Source organism: Coregonus lavaretus (genome assembly GCF_964263955.1).
Source record: "Coregonus lavaretus genome assembly, chromosome: 16".
NCBI classification, from domain to species: Eukaryota; Metazoa; Chordata; class Actinopteri; order Salmoniformes; family Salmonidae; genus Coregonus; species Coregonus lavaretus.
In genome coordinates this window covers 23013266-23037595 of record NC_140003.1, presented here as the reverse complement: position 1 = coordinate 23037595, position 24330 = coordinate 23013266, and the positions used below count along the sequence as shown (strand labels likewise).

The 24330-nt window shown below is 45.5% G+C and overlaps 1 protein-coding gene across 1 annotated transcript in view; it reads right to left on the bottom strand.

Moving 5' to 3' along the window:
- Positions 1-24330, bottom strand: part of LOC311143441 (diacylglycerol kinase beta-like) — a gene marked incomplete at both ends in the record, with an annotated part of 114149 nt that overhangs the window by 39851 nt on the left and 49968 nt on the right. Inside the window, 3 exons of the mRNA XM_084179258.1 lie at positions 804-964; positions 3354-3443; positions 3697-3782. Coding sequence (XP_084035384.1) covers positions 804-964; positions 3354-3443; positions 3697-3782 — 337 coding nt within the window. The remainder of the gene's footprint in view (positions 1-803; positions 965-3353; positions 3444-3696; positions 3783-24330) is intronic.

The window sequence follows — 24330 nt, the reverse complement described above, 5'->3', positions numbered from 1 at the left end:
AGGTAGTGGAAGTCCAACTATAATACAACTCAGTCTTCATCTTTTGTGTCTTCTTTTTTATTTATTTTATTTACTCGGGAGAGGCAAAGGTCGAGAGTCATGCGTCCAAAACACAACCCTGCCAAGCCGCACTGCTTCTTGACACACTGCTTGCTTAACCCAGAAGCCAGACGCACCAATGTGTTGGAGGAAACACCGTACAACTGGCAACCGATAGAACCCTGGTCTGTCTTTTGTGTCTTCTTAATATAAATAAATATGCATGTGTGCATCATTATCCTACAACTCAGCCTTCATTTTTTGTGTCTTTTTAATATTTGCCTTGAAATACCTTCATTACAAATGGTGACGACTTGTCCTTCCACTTATCCTTCCACTTATACTGTGTTTTCAAAATACCCCCTCCATATACCCCTCAAAATACCTCTCAAAATAGGCGTAATAAGTTATGTCAAACTGTGTAGAATTGTAGGAAATGTGTTTTAAAATGTCAAAACAATTCTGGGGAAGGACCACCGGAACCCCCGTCTACTGTTCTACACCACAATTTTGCCTTTGCTATGTCCCTCTTATGGTTTGAACTGAATATGGAGAGCCAGGTAGGATTGTGTGTGTGTGTGTTTTAAGGATAAGAATGAGGGTGAAAATTGGTTCTGCAGGTCAACAAAAATTTCCTGGTGAGACTGATAACTACAGTGTGAGTGTGTGTGTGTGTGTGTGTGTGTGTGTGTGTGTGTGTGTGTGCATGCGTGCATGGACGTCTGTGTGCGTGTGTAGTGTGTCTGTGTGGTCTGTTCCCTCACCACTCCGATGGAGAAGTAGTTGTTGACGATGCTGTTGGGGACAGGGTCTCCCTTCTCCTCCTTGTCAACAGGGACGATGTCGATGTTCCATCTGTCCAGAACCATCTCTGTGCTGTGCTCTATGTCCCGCAGGAACTTCAGCAGACTACCTCCTTCATAACCTACAGGACAGGAGAGAGAGACGGGTGAAAAGTCAGACATAGGACACGAGGAGATACAGCCATCACACACACTAAGGTCACCCACACTCTCAGCCCCGGGCTCTCAGACCTACTTTTATAAATACAAGGTCTAGTATTCATCAAGTTGTATAGTGCTTTCGGTATTTCATTTAATGTGAGGTCAGAGGCCTTAGATTCCTAGAAGCAAGCAAAGAGAAAAACTAAATGGTTTCAAGGGAGTACATCGGAAAAGAACCACAGCCCTCTCCTCCTATGTGTCTCCAGAGGTCTGAGAAGCCCTCACACAGTGACTGATAAAACAGCCTAACGGCAGACAGTATGAGTGTACACAGATTTTGGAACCAGACAGTATGAGTGTACACAGTAAAGTCCTCTTTGTGGCCTTATGTCTCAGAGGGGATGAAGAGGAGTACTGGGGGGCCAGTATGAAAAATTTAAAAAAGAATGTATGCACTCACTAACTGTAAGTCGCTCTGGATAAGAGCGTCTGCTAAATGACTAAAATGTAAATGTAAAATGAGGAAGTAAGTAAGTAAGTACAATGCCACGAAATAGAACTCCAACCAACCGACGGGACTCTCTGAGAGAATGTTGGTAAACAGTATGAGCGTACACAATAGAGTCATCATTACACTGTGCCATGGGATAGAACCCCCTCTCGGGCTCCGGTAACCGGGTCCTCTGTGTCTGAGGCCCAGTGGGTCTGAACCATAATGACTCTAATGATGACTGTGCTCAGAACTGCTGAGAGGTGGGCCGTTGTTAGTGTTATATCACTGGCTGTCATGGGGGGTGTGAGCGTATAATGAGGACCCATCACACTGAGAGCACCAGGGGACTCTGACACTTACGTCCTGAGAGCCAGGGCCAACGTGTGATGACACATGTTCCCCCCTCCTGTGCTACTAACACATGGCCACTGAAGAGAAAGGAACACTGTTGCTACCTCACTCTCTAAACAAGGTGCATGAGGAGCTTCAGGGTTTTAATGAGGGGATCACTATGAAACACATTTGTTGTAATATGAAAGAAACATCTGAAATCTACTTCCATTATTTGTCCTCCAAGAGAGGCTGAATATTCTCCTCTCTCCAATTTACACACATGACCTCCCCTAAGAACCAGGGGCCATGTGTGATGACACTTGTTCCCCCTCATGTGCTCTCCAACAGTCTGAGCTCACACTTATACCAAATCACAGAGGGAGAAAGCAATGATGATGTAATGTAAGAAGTCAATTAGCATACTTTATACCCTGAATATTGAACGAACAACTCACAGACTACTTATACTCTTTCATGTTTGCAAAAGCATACAAGTATTATCCCAATACCCATGACACACACAGGCTAACATACAGCCCAATCCTGACTCATATGGTTACAACAGGCCTATAACATCTGTCAATAAACATCTGCCACTTAACAGGAGATCAATAGGAAATCGTGTCACCAAACACAATTTAGATAAGTTTACTGTGCTAGGAATTAAAAAGCATGTGCAATATGTTTCCACAAACAGACCACTCACAGCTACTATCTACTACTGTACTGCTGTACATCTGGTCAGAAAACTTCAAAGAATCCAGCTGCTTTTTAAATGACTTTTCCGGGAACATAATGTATTCAAATGGTGCTTGGTCAAAAAGCCCCTGGGAACTATCTGTCTATTTAGTTTACAAACATCATAACATCATAAGCCTGCCGCCTGGCTAAAGTGCTCTGCTGGCCTCTACAAGCCAGGGTCAGGTTAAGCAGTCAGTCATAATCAGGGTTGCAACCATTGGCCCAAAAACAGGCCAATGGCAAGCAGGGATTATATAAGAACTCCGCTTTGCATTATAGAGCACTTTCAAGTTAGCTCTATGAGGATGCATTGTGAGGATTTTGGGGAAAATATTGCTGATGGAAGCATATTTTTTTACCCCTGATATTCAATTGGTAGTTACAGTCTTGTACCATCGCTGCAACTCCCGTACGGACTCGGGAGAGGCAAAGGTTGAGAGCCATACGTCCTCCGAAACACGACCCTGCCAAGCCGCACTGCTTCTTGACACACTGCTCGCTTAATCCGGAAGCCAGCCGCACCAATGTGTCGGAGGAAACACCGTACAACTGGCGACCGAAGTCAGCTTGCAGGCGCACGACCCGCCACAAAGAGTCGCTAGAGCCCGATGGGAAAAGGACATCCCGGCCAGCCAAACCCTCCCCTAACCAGACAACGCTGGACCAATTGTGCGCCACCTCATGGGTCTCCCGGTCACGGCCCGCTGCGCCACTCGGGAGGCCCTCAGATGGAAGCGTTCAGTGAGTAGGAAAACGTAAAAGAAGACTTGCACTGTGATTTATGTACACACACAGGTCCTCACCTCCGCCCCAGCGTAGGCATCTTGCCAGGTCGTTCCCTGTGCCCAGAGGGAGGATGGCCACAGGGGGATCTCTGGCGAAGTTGGCCTTGTCTGCAGATGGACAGATAACAATAAGATAATGATTACAATTCTGATGGATTTCGGAGAAAATAACATTAAGGTGTAGCCAGTGTCCTGTACAGTATTATGTATAGTCTTCTCCGCTTATCAGGCACATACACTCACACACAGACACTCAAAAACACAGATACTCTCACAGTTATAAGGATGGCTTCCAGATTAAAATCTGTTACTGTGGTTCATGTATAATACATGAGTTTAATCCAATAGAATTAAGACACACCAATGCAGTCTAAGATCCATCCCACTGTCCCATCCCCTCCACACGCCAGCACACGGAAATCAGGGACATCATGGAAGAAGTTGAGCCTGGAAGACATAAATACATAAATATGTAAATATACACATACACACGCACACACATACACACACACACACACAGTCACAGAGAGATAGAGAAAGAGAGAAAGAAAGAAAGAGAGAAAGTGAGAGACAGATGTATTAATGTGGCTGGTGTCCAGCCTTACAGAGTGTCTGGGTCACCTTCAAACGGACCTTTAATCTGGGCCAGGACAAAGGTGTCGACAGGGGCTTTCATGTGCCCCCAAAAAACAGCTGCAGTGCAAACATCACACCGGTACGTCTGTGTGTGTGTGTGCTTATGCCTGGGTGTGTGCCTGTGTGTATGTGTGTGTGCATGCATGTGTGTTTGTGTGTGCATAAGTGTGCATACGTGTGTGGGTGAGTGTGTGTGTGTGTGTGTATCACTGACATGGTGGGTGACACCAGTGTGACAGACTGCTCTCTCTCCTGGTCGTTGACGTGAACTGCACTAATCCTTAGTGACGCACAACACAAGCATGCCAGCACTCCAGGGAAATCTGTAGCTACAGCACCGAGCTGCGTATGTATCACATTTAACAAAACAGTTGTACATCAACATTAAACATTAATATCCTTTAACCTCACCGCATGAGGCTTGACAATTCGTGATGTTTTATGCATGTGGGCTTAGTTGGAGAAAGCGCATCAACAACGGGGCCAAACGACCATCTGCATTAGGATAGAGACATCACTCTTAATCAACACAAAACAACTAATTGTATTCTCTAAACAAATCACTCAGCTTCAATCTGCCACTCTAAAAGCCTGCTGGTGACTGAGGCTGTTGCCATGGAGCCCATGGTAACGGCACTGGAGAATTTGTCTGGGTCTATATTAACCCTGTGTCTGCAATGCTATATAGCCATACAAAATGAGGCCTGTCTTTAGCTGTTCGCATTAAGATATGTATCCATAATGTCCTGACAAATATGCCTTTGGACAGTGTACAAATGGGGTAAGCTTGGGCTGGTTTACAACTCTACATACAGTATTGAGATATGTATCTATCCACACTGTCCTGACAAATATGCCTTTGTAAGTGTTGCAAGGATGACCAACAATGGAGGAGTTATACAATAGTCGAGGAGAGAGTGAAGACAGATAAAAAAGCAAACTTTTCTGTCATGACATCAGATTGAGGCATGTATTGATGACATAAAAAAAAAGGAAAAACCTCACACTCTGGTAGCTCAGATGCAATAATTTATTTGACAGCAAGCTGTCTTCATCAGGGTGTATTGATGACATGACATGTGATGAGGCCCAGCAGATAATTACAGTAAAGCATGGCTAAACTTCACCCATGACTCGTGTGTTCCCTAACAAACCCACGCATAACATTAGCGAACAACAAAATAGGTTAATAAATATGATGAGTAAAGCTATCAAGAGCCAGACTAATGGCTAATAATGGCTAATCCAAATAAAGGTCCCACATAACAATCAGACAACAGTAGTCTCACACGATAATATGTTTTCCATGTAAGGACACCAAGGCTCTCCCCGTAACCACCCAGACTGTTATGTGAATAGTGAATCATCTTTTTAATAACCTCCAACCCTCATCAATATTAAACTCTCAAAGATTGTTGACATACAGTGGGGAGAACAAGTATTTGATACACTGCCGATTTTGCAGGTTTTCCTACTTACAAAGCATGTAGAGGTCTGTAATTTTTATCATAGGTACACTTCAACTGTGAGAGACGGAATCTAAAACAAAAATCCAGAAAATCACATTGTATGATTTTTAAGTAATTCATTTGCATTTTATTGCATGACATAAGTATTTGAAACATCAGAAAAGCAGAACTTAATATTTGGTACAGAAACCTTTGTTTGCAATTACAGAGATCATACGTTTCCTGTAGGTCTTGACCAGGTTTGCACACAATGCAGCAGGGACTTTGGCCCACTCCTCCATACAGACCTCCTCCAGATCCTTCAGGTTTCGGGGCTGTCGCTGGGCAATACGGACTTTCAGCTCCCTCCAAAGATTTTCTATTGGGTTCAGGTCTGGAGACTGGCTAGGCCACTCCTTAGTTGCCCTGGCTGTGTGTTTTGGGTCGTTGTCATGCTGGAAGACCCAGCCACGACCCATCTTCAATGCTCTTACTGAGGGAAGGAGGTTGTTGGCCAAGATCTCGCGATACATGGCCCCATCCATCCTCCCCTCAATACGGTGCAGTCATCCTGTCCCCTTTGCAGAAAAGCATCCCCAAAGAATGATGTTTCCACCTCCATGCTTCACGGTTGGGATGGTGTTCTTGGGGTTGTACTCATCCTTCTTCTTCCTCCAAACACGGCGAGTGGAGTTTAGACCAAAAAGCTCTATTTTTGATCATCAGACCACATGACCTTCTCCCATTCCTCCTCTGGATCATCCAGATGGTCATTGGCAAACTTCAGATGGGCCTGGACATGCGCTGGCTTGAGCAGGGGGACCTTGCGTGCGCTGCAGGATTTTAATCCATGACGGCGTAGTGTGTTACTAATGGTTTTCTTTGAGACTGTGGTCCCAGCTCTCTTCAGGTCATTGACCAGGTCCTGCCGTGTAGTTCTGGGCTGATCCCTCACCTTCCTCATGATCATTGATGCCCCACAAGGTGAGATCTTGCATGGAGCCCCAGACCGAGGGTGATTGACCGTCATCTTGAACTTCTTCCATTTTCTAATAATTGCGGCAACAGTTGTTGCCTTCTCACCAAGCTGCTTGCCTATTGTCCTGTAGCCCATCCCAGCCTTGTGCAGGTCTACAATTTTATCCCTGATGTCCTTAAACAGCTCTCTGGTCTTGGCCATTGTGGAGAGGTTGGAGTCTGTTTGATTGAGTGTGTGGACAGGTGTCTTTTATACAGGTAACGAGTTCAAACAGGTGCAGTTAATACAGGTAATGAGTGGAGAACAGGAGGACTTCTTAAAGAAAAACTAACAGGTCTGTGAGAGCTGGAATTCTTACTGGTTGGTAGGTGATCAAATACTTGTCATGAAATAAAATGCAAATTAATTACTTAAAAACATACAATGTGATTTTCTGGATTTTTGTTTTAGATTCCGTTTCTCACAGTTGAAGTGTACCTATGATAAAAATTACAGACCTCTACATGCTTTGTAAGTAGGAAAACCTGCATAATCGGCAGTGTATCAAATACTTGTTCTCCCCACTGTACATTGGACTGCGCCTGACAATAAAACAGCATATGAACAAACAGCATGTAAAGTTATTGATATTTATAGTTATAGAATCCTATAGGACCTATCCTATAGAATTTTATCCTATAGGATTTTATAGAATTCCAGAGGAGTCTAATAGGACTGGTTCCAAAATCTAATATTATTGAATCAGCAACAACAGCATCATTTTCAACTTATGTTTTAGGAAAATAAATGGAACTTTCAACATAAATGCCCAATATTCTACTTACTTATAATATAATAATAATATGCCATTTAGCAGACGCTTTTATCCAAAGTGACTTACAGTCATGTGTGCATACATTTTTACATATGGGTGGTCCCGGGGATCGAACCCACTACCCTGGCGTTACAAGCGCCATGCTCTACCAATTGAGCTACAGAGGACCACAGAGGACCACTTCTGTTCTATGTGTGCTATTTCTATGCTTCCCATTCTTAAGTTTTGTTTTTGCATCTTTTACTTTCGGTTTTTGTACACCAGCTTCAAACAGCTGAAACAACAATATTTTTGGTTATGGAAAATGTATTTCACAGCGGTTTCTATGGTACAATTATTCTCTACACTATGCTAGTTTATTTTGTAACATACAGTTGAAGTCGGAAGTTTACATACACCTTAGCCAAATACATTTCAACTCCGTTTTTCACAATTCCTGACATTTAATCCTAGTAACAATTCCCTGTCTTAGGTCAGTTAGGATCACCACTTTATTTTAAGAATGTTAAATGTCAGAATAATAGTAGAGAGAATGATTTATTTCAGATTCCCAGAGGGTCAGAAGTTTACTTACACTCAATTAGTATTTGGTAGCATTGCCTTCAAATTGTTTAACTTGGGTCAAACATTTCGGGTAGCCTTCCACAAGCTTCCCACAATAAGTTGGGTGAATTTTGGCCCATTCCTCCTGACAGAGCTGGTGTAACTGAGTCAGGTTTGTAGGCCTCCTTGCTCGCACACACTTTTTCAGTTCTGCCCACAAATGTTCTATAGGATTGAGGTCAGGGCTTTGTGATGGCCACTCCAATACCTTGACTTTGTTGTCCTTAAGCCATTTTGCCACAACTTTGGAAGTATGCTTGGGGACATTGTGCATTTGGAAGACCCATTTACGACCAAGCTTTAACTTCCTGACTGATGTCTTGAGATGTTGCTTCAATATATCTACATCATTTTCCTTCCTCATGATGCCATCTATTTTGTGAAGTGCACCAGTCCCTCCTGCAGCAAAGCACCCCAACAGCATGATACTGCCACCCCCGTGCTTCACGGTTGGGATGGTGTTCTTCGGCTTGCATCGCCCTTTTTCCTCCAAACATAACGATGGTCATTATGGCCAAACATTTCTATTTTTGTTTCAACAGACCAGAGGACATTTCTCCAAAAAGTACGATCTTTGTCCCCATGTGCAGTTGCAAACCGTAGTCTGGATTTTTTATGGCGGTTTTGGAGCAGTGGCTTCTTCCTTGTTGAGTGGCCTTTCAGGTTATGCCGATATAGGACTCGTTTTACTGTGGATAGAGATACTTTTGTACCGGTTTCCTCCAGCATCTTCACGAGGTCCTTTGCTGTTGTTCTGGGATTGATTTACACTTTTCGCACCAAAGCACATTCATCTCTAGGAGACAGAACGAGTCTCCTTCATGAGCGGTATGACGGCTGCATGGTCCATTGGTGTTTATACTTGCGTGCTATAGTTTGTACAGATGAACGTGGTACCTTCAGGTGTTTGGAAATTGCTCCCAAGGATGAACCAGACTTGTGGAGGTCTACAATTTTTTTCTGAGGTCTTGGGTGATTTCTTTTGATTTTCCCATGATGTCAAGCAAAGAGTCGCTGAGTTTGAAGGTAGGCCTTGAAATACATCCACAGGTACACCTCCAATTGACTCAAATTATGTCAATTAGCCTATCAGAAGCTTCTAAAGCCATTACATAATTTTCTGGAATTTTCCAAGCTGTTTAAAAGCACAGTCAACTTCTGTAAACTTCTGACCCACTGGAATTGTGATACAGTGAATTATAAGTTTAATACTCTGTCTGTAAATAATTGTTGGAAAAATTACTTGTGTCATGCACAAAGTAGATGTCCTAACCGACTTGCCAAAACTATAGTTTGTTAACAAGAAATGTGTGGTGTGGTTGAAAAACAAGTTTTAATGACTCCAACCTAAGTGTATGTAAATTTCCGACTTCAACTGTAAACTGAAATTAGGCAAACTATTAGAGTTTTAGAAACCAGGAAATTGCAGAGCAATTTCTGCATAGTGCAACTTTAATATGGTAGGCCTAGCCTATAGAAAGCTGATGGATCCTCCTCTTTTTAATAGAGGCCATCAAAACTCTGTTTTCTCACACAATTGCATAGCATAGCCTATAGAGATGTTGCACAACATGGGCTTATAGGAACACTTATTTAATTCCATGCATCAACCAGCTATGAGGAGCTGGCTCTCGCTGTGCAACAGGTGATCCTATTCTGTTTAAACTCTGAATGCCAGGGCACTCATGAAGTGTTTTCATTTGCATTGATGTCAGAGTGATTAGAGGGACAATAGAGCACTGAGTATCGGCCATTAGCGACTGGCCGTTAGCAAGTTTGGTAGGCTACTAATGACCATCAGCGGCATCAGAGCACAGTTTTGGAGAAGCCTAGTTACCAAGATGGAATTTGACTGCTGTCATGACTCCTGACTGCTGGTGTGGCGGTAATAGGGTCACCGTAACAGCCCTACATCCAAGTGATAAAACCTCACAAAGGTGGGGAACCCCAACTCACTGCAGCACAGATATCACCAATCGCTATTCCCCTGAACAATGCCCAAGACGTAGCAACACCCCTAGAGGAGTGAGCACGCACACCACTAGGCAACCCTTGTCCTTTGCTGTCATATGCCAGGGAGATAGCCTCCACAATCCAATGAGAAAGACGCTGCTTAGAAAGCGCCCTACCCCAAACTGGATTAGCGAAACAGACAAAAAGTATGTCACAAACGCGGATATCCTTGGTCCTATCCAATTATGTGTGTAATGCGCGCACTGGACACAGGCCATGCAACTTCCGTTGTTCACTAGAATCAAACGGAGGTGAGAAAGGGAACAGCTTGAAATCCAGGAACCTGTAAATCATAGCCATAACCTTGGGAGCAAAATCTGCATTAAGGCGTAACATCACTTTGGAGTCGCCAGGTGCAAACTCCAAACAGGAAGTGTGACGCCAAGGCCATGAGCAGGGCAGTCTTGTAGGAAAGGACCTTCAGGTCCACAGAGTCCAATGGTTCAAACGGAGCATCCAGGACCCGAGCCAGGTCCCAGGTCGGTGCCATAGGCTTAGACACTGGTCTGAGCCGACGCACACCTTTCAGGAACCGCACCACCAGAAAATGAGACCCGGGGTAGAGCCGTCAATCCCTACATGACACACCGAGATGGCTGCCATATAAACCTTCAATGTGGAAAAAGAAAGGCCCTGCTCATAAATCTCTTGCAAGAACATAACAATAATAAATAATAAATCAACTTTATGTCCTGAATACAAAGCATTATGTTTGGGGCAAATCCAACACAACACATCACTGAATACCACTTCATATTTTCAAGCATGATGGTGGTTGCATCATGTTATGGGTATGTTTGTCATCGGCAATTACTAGGGAGTTTTTTAGGATAAAAATAAATGTAATAGAGCTAAGCACAGGCAAAATCCTAGAGGAAAACCTAGTTCAGTCTGCTTTCCAACAGACACTGGGAGACAAATTCACCTTTCAGCAGGACAATAACTTAAAACACAAGGCCAAATATACACTGGAGTTGCTTACCAAAACGACATTGAATGTTCCTGAGTGACCTAGTTACAGTTTTGACTTAAATCGTATTGAAAATGTCTGTCAAGACTTGAAAATGTCTGTCTAGCAATGATCAACAACCAACTTGACAGAGCTAAAAGAATATTGTACAATTTAGGTGTGCAAAGCTCTTAGAGACTTACCCAAAAAGACTCACAGCTGTAATCACTGCCAAAGGGGATTCTAACATGAATTGTCTCAGGGTGTTGAATACTTACACTACCGTTCAAATGTTTGGGTTCACTTAGAAATGTCCTTGTTTTCGATAAAAAAGCAATTTTTTTGTCCATTAAAATAACATCAAATTGATCAGAAATACAGTGTAGACATTGTTAATGTTGTAAATGGCGATTGTAGCTGGAAACGGCTGATTTTTTATGGAATATCTACATAGGCGTACAGAGGCCCATTATCAGCAACCATCAGTCCTGTGTTACAATGGCACGTTGTGTTTGCTAATCCAAGTTTAATCATTTTAAAAGGCTAATGGATCATTAGAAAACCCTTTTGCAATTATGTTAGCACAGCTGAAAACTGTTGTGCTGATTAAAGAAGCAATAAAACTGGCCTTCTTGAGACTAGTTGAGTATCTGGAGCATCAGCAATTGTGGGTTCGATTACAGGCTCAAAATGTCCAGAAACAAATAACTTTCTTCTGAAACTCATCAGTCTATTCTTGTTCTGAGAAATAAAGGCTATTCCATGCGAGAAATTGCCAAGAAACTGAAGATCTCGTACAATGCTGTTTACTACTCCCTTCCCAGAACAGCGCAAACTGGCTCTAACCAGAATAGAAAGAGGAGTGGGAGGTCCCGGTGCACAACTGAGCAAGAGGACAAATACATTAGAGTGTCTAGTTTGAGAAACAGATGCCTCACAGGTCCTCAACTGGCAACTTCATTAAATAGTACCCGCAAAACACCAGTCTCAACGTCAACAGTGAAGAGGCGACTCCGGGATGCTGACCTTCTAGGCAGAGTTGCAAAGAAAAAGCCATATCTCAGACTGGCCAATAAAAAGAAAAGATGAAGATGGGCAGTCTGAGATATGGCTTTTTCTTTGCAACTCTGCCTAGAATGGGAGATCATTGGAGATGTAGTGATCTGTTGTCTTACTATGAGTACATTTTTTATTCATGTTGACCCTGATCTCTGACATGACCTTTGACCCTTAAACGGCAGTTACTGCCTTCTTTCTTGGCATGATATGTTACAAATTGCAGGGTAATACCAAAGCAAAGAGCAGTATCTGCCATTTTCATTTGTTAGTTTACTATACTTCTCCTTTATGCTATTAATAAAAGAGCAGTGTAATTACTGACAGTGTAACAGAGTTGAAACTGCATCCTTTGTGTGTCTTCCACTAAGCTACCAGCTGCATTTACATGGAGATGTAGGTTCTGCATCAGTCACATTACATACTGTGTTTTACAAGTAGCCCATGTCTTGTTATAAAAATAAATGTGAAAAGCAGCACTGCAATTGTTTGAATTACATGAAATTATTACCTATCTTGTAATATATAATGATGTATGATGATAGAAGTACCATGAGATTTTTAAATTAAATTATTTTATTTTAATTGTTTTATGACACTTACATAGATACTTACATAGACCATTTTGAATAAATAACAGCTTTAAGAACGAATTGTAAACATATTTTCATATTCATAAGAGGACACAAATGACATTTAGCTACAATTAATAAAATGCTGAATAGTTACATTTAATTTCTAAGTAAAACTTCTTCAGTGCTCTTCCATATCACTTCTCATCCTCAGCAATGCTGTTCACAGCCAAGGCATTCCAAAACTGGCTTAGATTTGCAGACATCAGATGAAACAGCTTGGTAGATTGCATGGACGGACATTGACAGGAATAAAACCTAGTATTGACGTGGTTGTACAGTCCTAATGCACCCTCACATGGCAACTTTGATCCCCATAGATACTATAATCATCTAGGCCACAGGGATTGGTGGAAGTCATTTTGGCAAAAAAGTTTCTTCCCGCATTCATGTAGTGATGGCACCGAAGCAGACACATTGAGCACACATTTGGCATGCCAAAGCTTGTTGTGCTAATTACATACGCCACCAACAAAGGTGATGGATACAATTTTGGTTCTATATCGTGGAGCTCCGTCCCATAGGGGAGCTCTGCTACTATTGGTTTAACCCGCTGCCTAGGCAGCGAACAGCCTGAGACAAAATTATGCACACACCTGCAGCCAATAAGAGTACAGGTGTCCCTATAAGAGGGGACGCTTCCCCTCAATCAGCCTCCCATTATCTTCAGCGACTGGACTAGACTGAAGAAGCCAAGAAGAGACGAAGACTCAGGACGAAGAAAACGGCGTCGATTTTCCAGGTCATCGACGTCGTCCTAAATGAGCACACCGGGACATTTTCCACCCCCAAAAGCTCTTTTCAGAGCTCAATGCCGCGGTTCCTCCATGGCGGCTGCGGACTCCCACAACCTTTGTTTTGTGTGTTTGGGTTCACAGCACGCCAAGGACGGCATCAGCGATCCCCCTATTTGCGCCAGCTGCGCCCTCCTTTCATTGAAGGAGAGGAAGCAGCGCTGGGCGTTCTTTAGGGAGGATATCCCTTTGGAGGATGTGCTATCGGTGTTAGCCTCAGCTTCTGAGGCATCATCCGAGGGCGCCGACTCTGGAGAAGACAGGGATTATGGGGATGAGATGGATATTCCTATGGAACAATCCGTCCCTCTGACCCAGAACTTCAAGACCCCCTTTCCTTTGGAGAGTGAGAGGTCTTGTACTTCCCTGGGCGATGACGACACAGGCTCTGAGAGATCAGTAGCCCTGTCCTTCGCTGCAGCCTCTCTGCGCTCAGACTTTCCTGGGCTCATTGAGAGGGCTGCTAGACGTTTGGAGATAGCGCTGCCCCCCATTCCCTCCGCACCGGATGTGGACATGATGGAGGGCGGCCCCTATTCTCGGCCAAGGAGGGCGGCGGAGCCTTTGGCTCCAGCAATGCCCTTGCTGGCAAAATACGTTGAGGGCTCATGGGAGGCACCTCTGGCCGTGCGTTCGCCGGCCAAGGCGTACCTCCCGTTTAGCAGAGTGGAGGGAAGGCAACAGGGCTTCACTAAGGGAATCCCCAGGCTAGAGAGCGCACTGGCTGTGTATCTCGTGCCGGGTTTGAGTCCCTGGCCCTCTTCCAAGAAGGCCACTCTGCCGACGCAGAAAGACCGCTTCACAGCACAGCTGGTGGAAAAGTATTTTACGTTGGGGGCCCAAGCTGTAGCAGCAGCAAATAACATTGACCTCCTAGCGGCCTCTCTGTCCCGTCTAACCACGGGTAAGACTGAGGTCGGCAGGGAGGAGGTGGAAGAGGCGTCCAGGATTTCTGGCGCTATTCTTCACCTGACACAGGCGTCAGCTGTCTGCACGGGGAGGTCCATGGCCACTTTGGTGGTCGCGGAGCGACACCTATGGCTGTCACTGACAACCATGAAAGAAGCAGACAGAGCGTCGCTTCTGAACGCCCCCTTCTCTGACAACGGCCTCTTCGGAGTCGCCGTCAAAGAGGTGACGGAGCGCTTCAGGAAGCTCGACGAGGAGAGGAAGCAGCTGGCCAGACACCTGCCACTGGCAGGGAGAGCAGGCCACGTGACTACTAAACAGTCCACCTCCACCACCTCAAGTAGAGCAGGCTCTACTGCGAGGTGTCGTGCCCGGCGCCAGACGGCGGCTTCGAGCAGCAGGAGAGGGGGCTCCGCCCCCCCAGCAGCACCTGAGGCCCCGACGATGCCACCGGCGAGGGAAGTCATCATAGCGTCGACTTGGCAGCCTAAGGGCAACCAGAAGAGACGGCGCACGTGACTGGACGTGGGGGAGAGAATGGAAGATGGCACAGCGACGAGTTCGACTGCGCCCGCTATTCCCCCCCACCCTTCTGTTGAGGGTACGGAGGATAATGTTTTTGTTGATGTGTGTAATAAAGAGTTGGCCCCTTTTCCATAATACATCTGAGAGCGTTCGACCTTCCTCACACTCTCTCTCTCTCTCTCTCACACCACTCTGAGTGCAGCTCACGGGTTTAACCAACGTATCGGCGCCCCCGTTTCTCTCAGAACGTGCTGATGTTCACCACTCTGAGTGTAGCTCAGCCCACCAAGGGTGCGTAGCTGAGAACACACATGAGGCGAGTGTGATAAAGGTAACAAGGCACCGCCTTGCTTTACCTCATGAAGACCTCACGTTGCAGACTCCTAGGAGTACTGCAGTGAAGGCCTCACATAGCAGATTGCAGTCACAGCCAGGTAATGGAATGATGACGAAATCACTCTCTGAGGACGGCGCTCTGTCTCAGGCTAACGCCTCAGTCAGTGCAGTTCAGACCCGTGCTGCGTTCACGGAGGGCAGGAATACTACGGTCACGAGTTTAACCAACGTATTGGCGCCCCCGTTTCTCTCAGAATGCGGTAATGTTTCCTCTCCCTTTCATGGGAGGCCCGCCTTGGGCTGTTCCACCACCTTAGTGCTGGGGAACAGCGGCAGCGAGGGCCATCGAGGAATACAGGTCCTTCCTACTGAATGTACCACAGCTTTGCGCTCTTCCGCTTTCTCTGCATTGCTGGGAGTGGTGGCGAAGCTGTACCCTCTCACGCTGGCTAGACCAGACGTTGCAGAAGGGTTATGCCATCCAATTCCATCTGACCCCTCCCCCATTCAGGGGGGTGGTGGAGACGGTGATGAAAACGCCCGAAAAAGTGGCCGCTCTGGTTTCAGAGATTACGGAACTTTTGGCGAAGGAGGCGGTCACAGTAGTTCCCCTGGAGCAAAGGAACAAAGGGCTATATTCACCCTATTTCCTGGTGCCCAAAAAGACGGGGGAAATGAGGCCGATATTGGATTTACGCATTCTCAACGAGAGTGTAGCCAAATGGCCCTTCCGAATGCTCACGACAAAACGTCTACTGGAATGTGTCCAGAAAGGAGACGTTTGTACGAGCATAGACCTAAAGGACGCGTTCTTTCATGTGCCGGTGCAGCTGCATCACAGAAAGTTTCTGCGATTCGCCTTTCAAGGGGTGGCGTACGAGTTCACGAGGATGCCATTCGGGTACGCCCTGGCACCTCGCACGTTTTCCAAGTGTGTGGAGGCGGCATTGGAACCGTTGCGTCGTCAGGGAATAAGGCTACTAGCCTACCTAGACGACCTACTGGTTCTCGCCCTGTCAGCAGAGCTGGCGTTCACTTACACGACACAGACAGTGATTCATCTCACACGTCTGGGGTTCGCTGTGAATTGGAAAAAGAGCGCGCCCTGGCCCAGTTATCAGATTGTCTACCTGGGGATACAGCTAGACACTGTAATGATGAGGGCTCGAATTTCGGACCCTCGAAGGGTAGCCCTGTTGCTAGCCCTGAGAAGGTTTCGTACGAATCACACGGTAACGGCGCTGTAAGTCATGTCACTCTTGGGTCTCATGTCGTCAGCCCATTTCGTGGTCCCGCTGGGACTCCTGCGCATGCGCAGGATGCAGCGATGGTTCGCCCAACTAAGACTAGACCCAGTGCGTCAACGTCGTCAGTTGGTGGTGGTTCCTCTCTCGCTCAGTGCAGATCTGAACTATTGGAGAGACCCGCGCGTTCTTACGCACGGAGTCCCAATAGGCAAAGTGTCCTCCTACATTCCAGTGTTTACAGATGCCTCTCTGACTGGATGGGGAGGGACATGTCAGACCCAAGCGATAGGTGGTGTGTGGCCTCTTTCGAGTCGCCACATCAACCTCTTGGAGTTGGAAACGGTTCGACTGGTTCTGACCCACTTCGCGTCTACCCTTCGGGGTCGCGATGTGTTGGTCTGGTCAGACAACCGGACCACAGTAGCCTACATAAATCGCCAGGGAGGAGTCAGGTCTCCTGCACTCTCCTGTGGCTGTGGGCTCACGAGCACCTTCGCTCGTTGAGAGCAGCACACATTCCGGGCTACTTGAACGTGGGAGCAGACCTCATGTCTAAAGGGGGTCCTCGAGACGACAAGTGGAGTCTGCAGCCGGACATTGTTCTCCAAATTTGGGAATAGTTCGGGAGAGCCGAGGTGGACTTATTTGCGTCACGTATGAACGCGCATTGTCCTCTATGGTTCTCTCTGAGGGAACAGGACGAACCGCCACTGGGGAGGGACGCGTTTGTGCACCGACCGTGGCCGAGAGTTCTTCTGTATGCATTCCCACCGCTGTCCTGCATTCTCCCACTGTTAGCCAGGGTGAGATCAGGCGGGCTGTCAATAATATTGGTGGCCCCCGATCGCCCGGGGGCTCCATGGTTCGCGGAGATGAGTCAGATGTTGATTGCGCCACCTTGGCCAATTCCACATCGACGGGACGCGTTGTCTCAGGTGGGAGGCTCGATAGGGCGATTGCCCATTTTTGGCCAACCACTGAAGGCTTGGCTCCTGAGTGGGACAGGCTAGAGTGCCGTGGGTTATCTGATTCAGTAATCAGGACCATACAGGGTTCACGTGCCGGTTCCACTTCCAGGGTGTATGCCAGTAAATGGAACGTGTTTTCACATTGGTGTGTCACAGAGAATGTAGACCCCATGAACTGTCGGGTTGAGAGTGTACTCTCGTTCCTGCAGTTTGTTTGATAAGCAGCGATCGCCTGCCACCATTAAGGTGTTTGCAGTGGCGATTTCAGCTTGTCACGAGGGGTTTGACAGAGACACTGTCTTCAGCCACCCTCTAGTGAAACGTTTCTTATTAGGAATGCGGCGGCTTAGGCCAATGCCTAGAGCCACGCTTCCTCAGTGGGATTTGGCTTTGGTACTCAAAGCGCTCTGTGAGTCGCCGTTCGAGCCATTGAATCAAATACCCCTCAAGATGCTGTCTATGAAGACGGCACTGCTGCTCGCTTTGACTACTGCTAAGCGTGTCAGTGATTTGTGTGCTCTTTCGACGAGACCCGACTGCCTTGCCATTAATGGCGATTTGAGCAGAGCAGTGTTACGTCCTAACCCGGCATTTATGCCGAAGGTTATTAAGAGCTCACATAGATCACAGACCGTGGAGCTCTGGGCTTTTTCTCCCCCTCCCCATGGGGAAAGGAGAGAGGAAAGGCTCCATTGCCTGCGCGCTTTGGCGTGTTACGTTGAGCGCACAGCAGTGATTAGGTCATCGCCTCAGCTGTTTGTGTGTCAAGGTGCGGCTGCACTAGGTAGACCACTTTCGAAACAGTGTCTGTCTCATTGGCTTTGCGAAGGCATTGAGACAGCTTGAGAGGCAGCGGGCGACAATTGCCTCAGGGTATAAGAGCCCACTCCACTCGTGGAGTAGCGGCTTCTACTGCCCTTTTCAGAAGAACAGGGGTAGAGGATATCTGTGCAGCGGCGTTGTGGTCGTCACTGTCTCCATTTATCAGTTTCTATCTTTTGGATATGTCTTCTAACTCTTTGGCTCAGTCTGTACTCAGCGTGGCTGAGTGGAGGACTTGAGCTAAGAGAGAGGAATGCAGGACCGAGGAGACAGGTCTCTTTCAGGTCCGCTTCTGATAGAAATACATATTTTAGCATGACTCCTGACTGACATGTTCAGTACAGTAGAAGGCATGTATTGATCTGCCCACCAGTGAATAACCGGGTTGAGGCGGAATGATGAGGGATAATAGTAGTAACCTTAGTTACGGTACTATTAGACCGGTCATGACAATTTTGACGGAATGTGACGTCATCTATCTGCTTGTTCAGATTAGTATGAATCATGTTCTGAGATCTGCCCACTAATCTTTGGGGTTCCATTGATTGAGCGGGGCGGGCTACCGTGTACACAATGTAGAGTGACACTTTGTGTCATTCCATTAGTGGTCGGTATTGTTGTAACAGGATATTGAGGTACCATCTATCTACTAGTACAGATTAGTATGGCCCGTATTCTAGTGATCTGCCCATCAGACATTGGTGATGCCATTGGACTAGGTGGGGCGGATTTGGACCGATGACACAGTATATTGTGACACTGTGTGTTACAGTACTGCGGGACTTGGTCGCAGCCATTGCTAGGCCCGACCTTTTCATTTCGATGGGAAGTGTTGGGCTCGGCAGGGAGTACATTATGGGGCGGAGCTCCTCGATATAGAACGATAGTTACTGGAGTGTAACTCCAGTTCTATGAGTGGAGCGGAGCCCCATAGGACTTAAGGCCCTGCCGACCCTCTCTAGTCTCGGTGAAGATAATATCTCGGGAGGCTGATTGAGGGGAAGCGTCCCCTCTTATAGGGACACCTGTACTCCTATTGGCTGCAGGTGTGTGCATAATTTTGTCTCAGGCTGTTCGCTGCCTAGGCAGCGGGGTAAACCAATAGGAGCAGAGCTCCCCTATGGGGCTCAGCTCCACTCATAGAACTGGAGTTACACTCCGGTAACTATCGATTTTAACTTTCCTGACCGGGACAGTCACTCAATACTGGAATATAAAAGAAAACCAGAAACCCTGGACATGTGAGTAGATATATTATTAATGAGGTAACGTAGCAATGCGGTGTGTGTGCTCAACCGGAAAACGAGCGTGCGTGGCTTTTGACAATTCAGTATGGGGTGCACATCTGACTGACTGTCAGCTGGCTAGAGATCGTGTGTGTGGTGTAACGTTACTGATTCAAATAACCCATGGAATGTCAGAATAAAATTATAGGGATTATATTCATTATAGGGGTAATAGATTGAAGCTAGTATAAATTGCTGATCGCCTCTTATGGGAGCAGGTAGCACAAATATATTGCTTCATGCTAATGCTAGCTAGGTAGGTTTTTACATTTTGGTAGGGGCGCCTCAGTTCTAGCTAGGTGGCTGTCACTGGCTAGAAATCGTGTGTGGTGTACTGATTCAAAGAAACCATCAGATGACATTTAAGAATATAATTCATTATAGAGCTAATAGATTGAAGTTAGTATCAATTGCAGATCTCCTCTAATGGGAGGGGGTAGCATTGTTAGTCTATGCTCGCTAGCTAGTTAGCTAATTAATTATGTTCTCAGTGTTGGCATTTCAGAGCAAGTTCAACCATCATTTCCCCCCGGGAATGCGGTGCGATGATGTTGTGTCCCTAGATTAGCAATGTATGTGTGTGTAGCTGTCAGTCAGTGTCATACAGGTTCGATTGTATCACTATCAGAATAAAATGATATGATACCAAGGTAAAAGGCAGTAACTGCAGCCAAGGGCAGGTTAAAACCAAGCTAAAAGGCAGTAAGTTCAGTTACTGCCATTTGCCTTGGTTTCACAGTAACTTTCTGCAGTTACTGCTAATATGACCCACATTTTCTCCAAAACACAATAGAGGTAGGATATTTGTCCACATGATTAAGCATGTATTTAATGAAGCAAAAATGACATTAACTCATTTTCGACCAAATGAGCAGTTGCTGCCTTTTTGCTTGGTAGGACAGTATATATTTAAATCATATTGAAATCAATTTCATGTTCAATCAATAGAGTTCTATTTTGCTAATTGTAGGCTACTGTTTGTAATTTTTGCCTCAATTTCATGATGTGTAGGCCTAACAACATGTGCACAATGATGTGCCAAATATGTGATTTAGTGCATAGCCAAAGCATTAGAATAAGCCGCCTCAATATTTGCAGCCAAAGGTGATAATTTCTCTCTATAGAAGCTGATCCGTCGTCAGTATCTAATGTTAAGGTAAGATTTGAATGGAGAATGCTGATCCAAGTGCAGCGCTGCCTTTCGTTCGATCCTATCAGTATCGACACATGCTCTAATGACGCAGTTATTGAAAGTTCTCCCTACGTGGTGTTTTGGGAAACGGATGTGAGTTCTTCAGCAGTTATAGAAATGATGCATCGTTAAAACACTCGTAAGCTTAAGTTCCATTGCTATTGGGAAACCGGGCCCTGGCTATTACTTCATAGACATAGCAATCTGCATTTATGCAAAACATATGGATTCTACCTTTAAAGAGGGGAGGGGTGTGAAAATCAACAGCTGCTTTATATCAAGCACATACCAGTTCCTGTAAGTGACTCTCAAAGTACTGAATAAGTTGGCTGAGTGAGCATTTGGAAAGAAATCCCCGCAATAATCTGTGGGAGTTCCGCCAGATCCCCCTCCAGTTTTTTACTTGTTGATGGCTACTTCTCACTAAGGAGACCTAAGGAGGATGTCTTTTGGACGTCTTGTTGTGGTCCTGTCCGGACCGGCCATCTTTTTTTGGTGCGGTCCGGACTGGCCTTGATTTCGATGTCCACGGACGGGACTCCCTAAAAACACATTAGAAGAGCATTTTTTGCTAACCCTAACCCTTTTCCTAACCTTAACCTAATCATCCTAACCTGATACCTTAATTATCCTAATCTGCTGCTTAAGTTCTCCTAGCTGTATCCAAGTGGCGTGTATTTAGGGAATCTCGTCCACGGACATCAGATTTATGGTCCGGTCCAGACCAAATCTGAACCAATCATAGACCTCTAAGTTAGGTTCAGATTTGGTCTGATCCGGACTGGCCTTGATTTGGCGCAAACAGACGTCCAAATTTGGTTTAGATATAGTCCGGTCCACGTTCCATGTCATTGATCTATTCCAAAGCTAGCATACCTGATTCAACTTGTCAGTTCATCCTCAAGCTCTTGAATCTCACCTAGCTATCTTAAGATGAATGCACTAACTGTAAGTCGCTCTGGATAAGCGTGTCTGCTAAATGACTAAAATTAAAAAATTGTTTAAAAAAAATGTATAGCTAGTTCAGCGCTACAGCAAAATTGTGAAACATCTGGGGGTCCCGAGGAGAGGCTTGAGAACCACTGCAGTAGAGCACAGCAGAGTGCAGTACATTACAGTACAGTACATAAAAAAAGTAGAGAAAGTATTTTCAACATTCATTCAAAACGGAACATTTACCTGATTTCAATGTCCGGAAAATACGTATTTTCAACGTCCGGAATATACGAATTTTCAGCGTCCGGAAAATACATATATTTTAAACTCCCTGAAAATACGTCTTTTCACCTTTCATTCAGAACATAAAATGAACCTAACTTCAATGTCTGGATAATACATATTTTAAACGTCATTTTGCTTAATGGGTTCAGATTTTTGGGAACACACTGAAAAGTAACTTGACACTGTTGTTCAGTCAGCGTAAATATGGATTAAAATGGCATGAGAAAATTCCATTAACAGAGGAGGGAGTGTATTGAATTAATGCATAGTAAGGTAAGGGCTGGACTTGTTCCGGATGCTCCAATAGTGATGTGTCTGTCTTGTATGTTGATCTAGCTAATAAGCTAGCTAGGTAGCATGTGCACACTCACTGCAATGCACAGCAGATGTGCAGCTTGCATGTGCATTGTCCTGTTTAGATTCAACATAGCTAGCAAGACCATTTGTTTTATAATCTACAGTTTGTGTTGTGAGAGGCTGGTCTTGGTTGAGGAAATGTAGGCTAGCTAGCAGTTATTTGTGCTGAAACATACATCTGGCTATACATATACGTAGCTAGCCAGCTAGCAGTTTGACTGTATCATGTTGGAGTAGAGTAGCTAGAGAAGCAATGTCCATTGCATGTATTAAATTAGCAGCGTTGCAGTTTCCCAAAGTGTGGTGTTGACTATGAACTTTACTTAGCTAGCTATGCTTTATGGAAGAATGTAGCTAGCAAGGATATATTGTCAACATTGAATTGTGGTCTACGATCTATACAGCTATGCAACAGTCAAATAAATCAAAATTTGATTTGCCACATGTGCCGAATATTTCACCTTACAGTGAAATGCTTACTTACAAGCCCTTAACCAACAACACAGTTTTAAGAAAAAAAGTGTTAAGTAAAAAATAGATGAGTAAAAAATACAATAAAAATATAATTAAAGAGCAGCAGTAAAATAAAATAACAGTAGGGAGATACTGTTAGAGATACCGGTTAGTCGAGGTAATTGAGATAATATGTACATGTGGGTAGAGTTAAAGTGACTATGCATAGATAATAAACAGAGTAGCAGCAGTGTAAAAGAGGGGATGGGGTGGGGGGGAGAATGTAAATAGACCGGGGTAGCCATGATTAGCTGTTCAGGAGTCTTATGGATTGAGGGTAGAAGCTGTTAAGAAGCCTTTTGGACCTAGACTTGGCACTCCGGTACCGCTTGCCGTGCGGTAGCAGAGAGAACAGTCTATGACTAGGGTGGCTGGAGTCTTTGACCATTTTTAGGGCCTTCCTCTGACACCGCCTGGTATAGAGGTCCTGGATGGCAGGAAGCTTGGCCCCAGTGATATAATAATAATAATAATAATATAATAATATGCCATTTAGCAGACGCTTTTATCCAAAGCGACTTACAGTCATGCGTGCATACATTTTTGTGTATGGTATACTGGGCCGTACGCACTACCCTCTGTAGTGCCTTGCGGTCAAAGGCAGAGCAGTTGCCATACCAGGCAGTGATGAAACCAGTCAGGATGCTCTCGATGGTGCAGCTGTAGAACCTTTTGAGGATCTGAGGACCCATGCCAAATCTTTTCAGTCTCCTGAGGGGGAATAGTCTTTGTCGTGCCCTCTTCACGACTGTCTTGGTATGTTTGGACCATGATAGTTTGTTGGTGATGTGGACACCAAGGAACTTGAAGCTCTCAACCTGTTCAACTACAGCCCCGTCGATGAGAATGGGGGCATGCTCAGTCCTCTTTTTTCCCCCTGTAGTCCACAATCATCTCCTTTGTCTTGATCACATTGAGGGAGAGGTTGTTATCCTGGCACCACACGGCCAGGTCTCTGACCTCCTCTCTATAGGCTGTCTCATCGTTGTCGGTGATCAGGCCTACCACTGTAGTGTCATAGGAAAACGTAATGATGGTGTTGGAGTCGTGCCTGGCCATGCAGTCATGGGTGAACAGGGAGGACAAAAGGGGACTGAGCACGCACCCCTGAGGGGCCCCCGTGTTGAGGATCAGTGTGGCAGATGTGTTGTTACCTACCCTTACCACCTGGGGGCGGCCCGTCAGGAAGTCCAGGATTCAGTTTCAGAGGGAGGTGTTTAGTCCCAGGGTCCTTATCTTATTGATGAGCTTTGAGGGCACTATGGTGTTGAACGCTGAGCTGTAGTCAATGAATAGCATTCTCACGTAGGTGTTCCTCTTGTCCAGGTGGGAAAGGGCAGTGTGGAGTGCAATAGAGAATCCATCATCTGTGGATCTGTTGGGACGGTATGCAAATTGGAGTGGGTCTAGGGTTTCTGGGATAATGGTGTTGATGTGAGCCAAGACCAGCCTTTCAAAGCACTTCATGGCTACAGATGTGAGTGTTACGGGTCGGTAGTCATTTAGGCAGGTTATCTTAGTGTTCTTGGGCACAGGGACTATGGTGATGTGGTGTACTCCTCAATGCCATCGGAAGAATCCCGGAACATATTCCAGTCTGTGCTAGCAAAACAGTCCTGTAGCTTAGCATCTGCGTCATCTGATACTTCCTTATTAACCGAGTCACTGGTGCTTCCTGCTTTAGTTTTTGCTTAT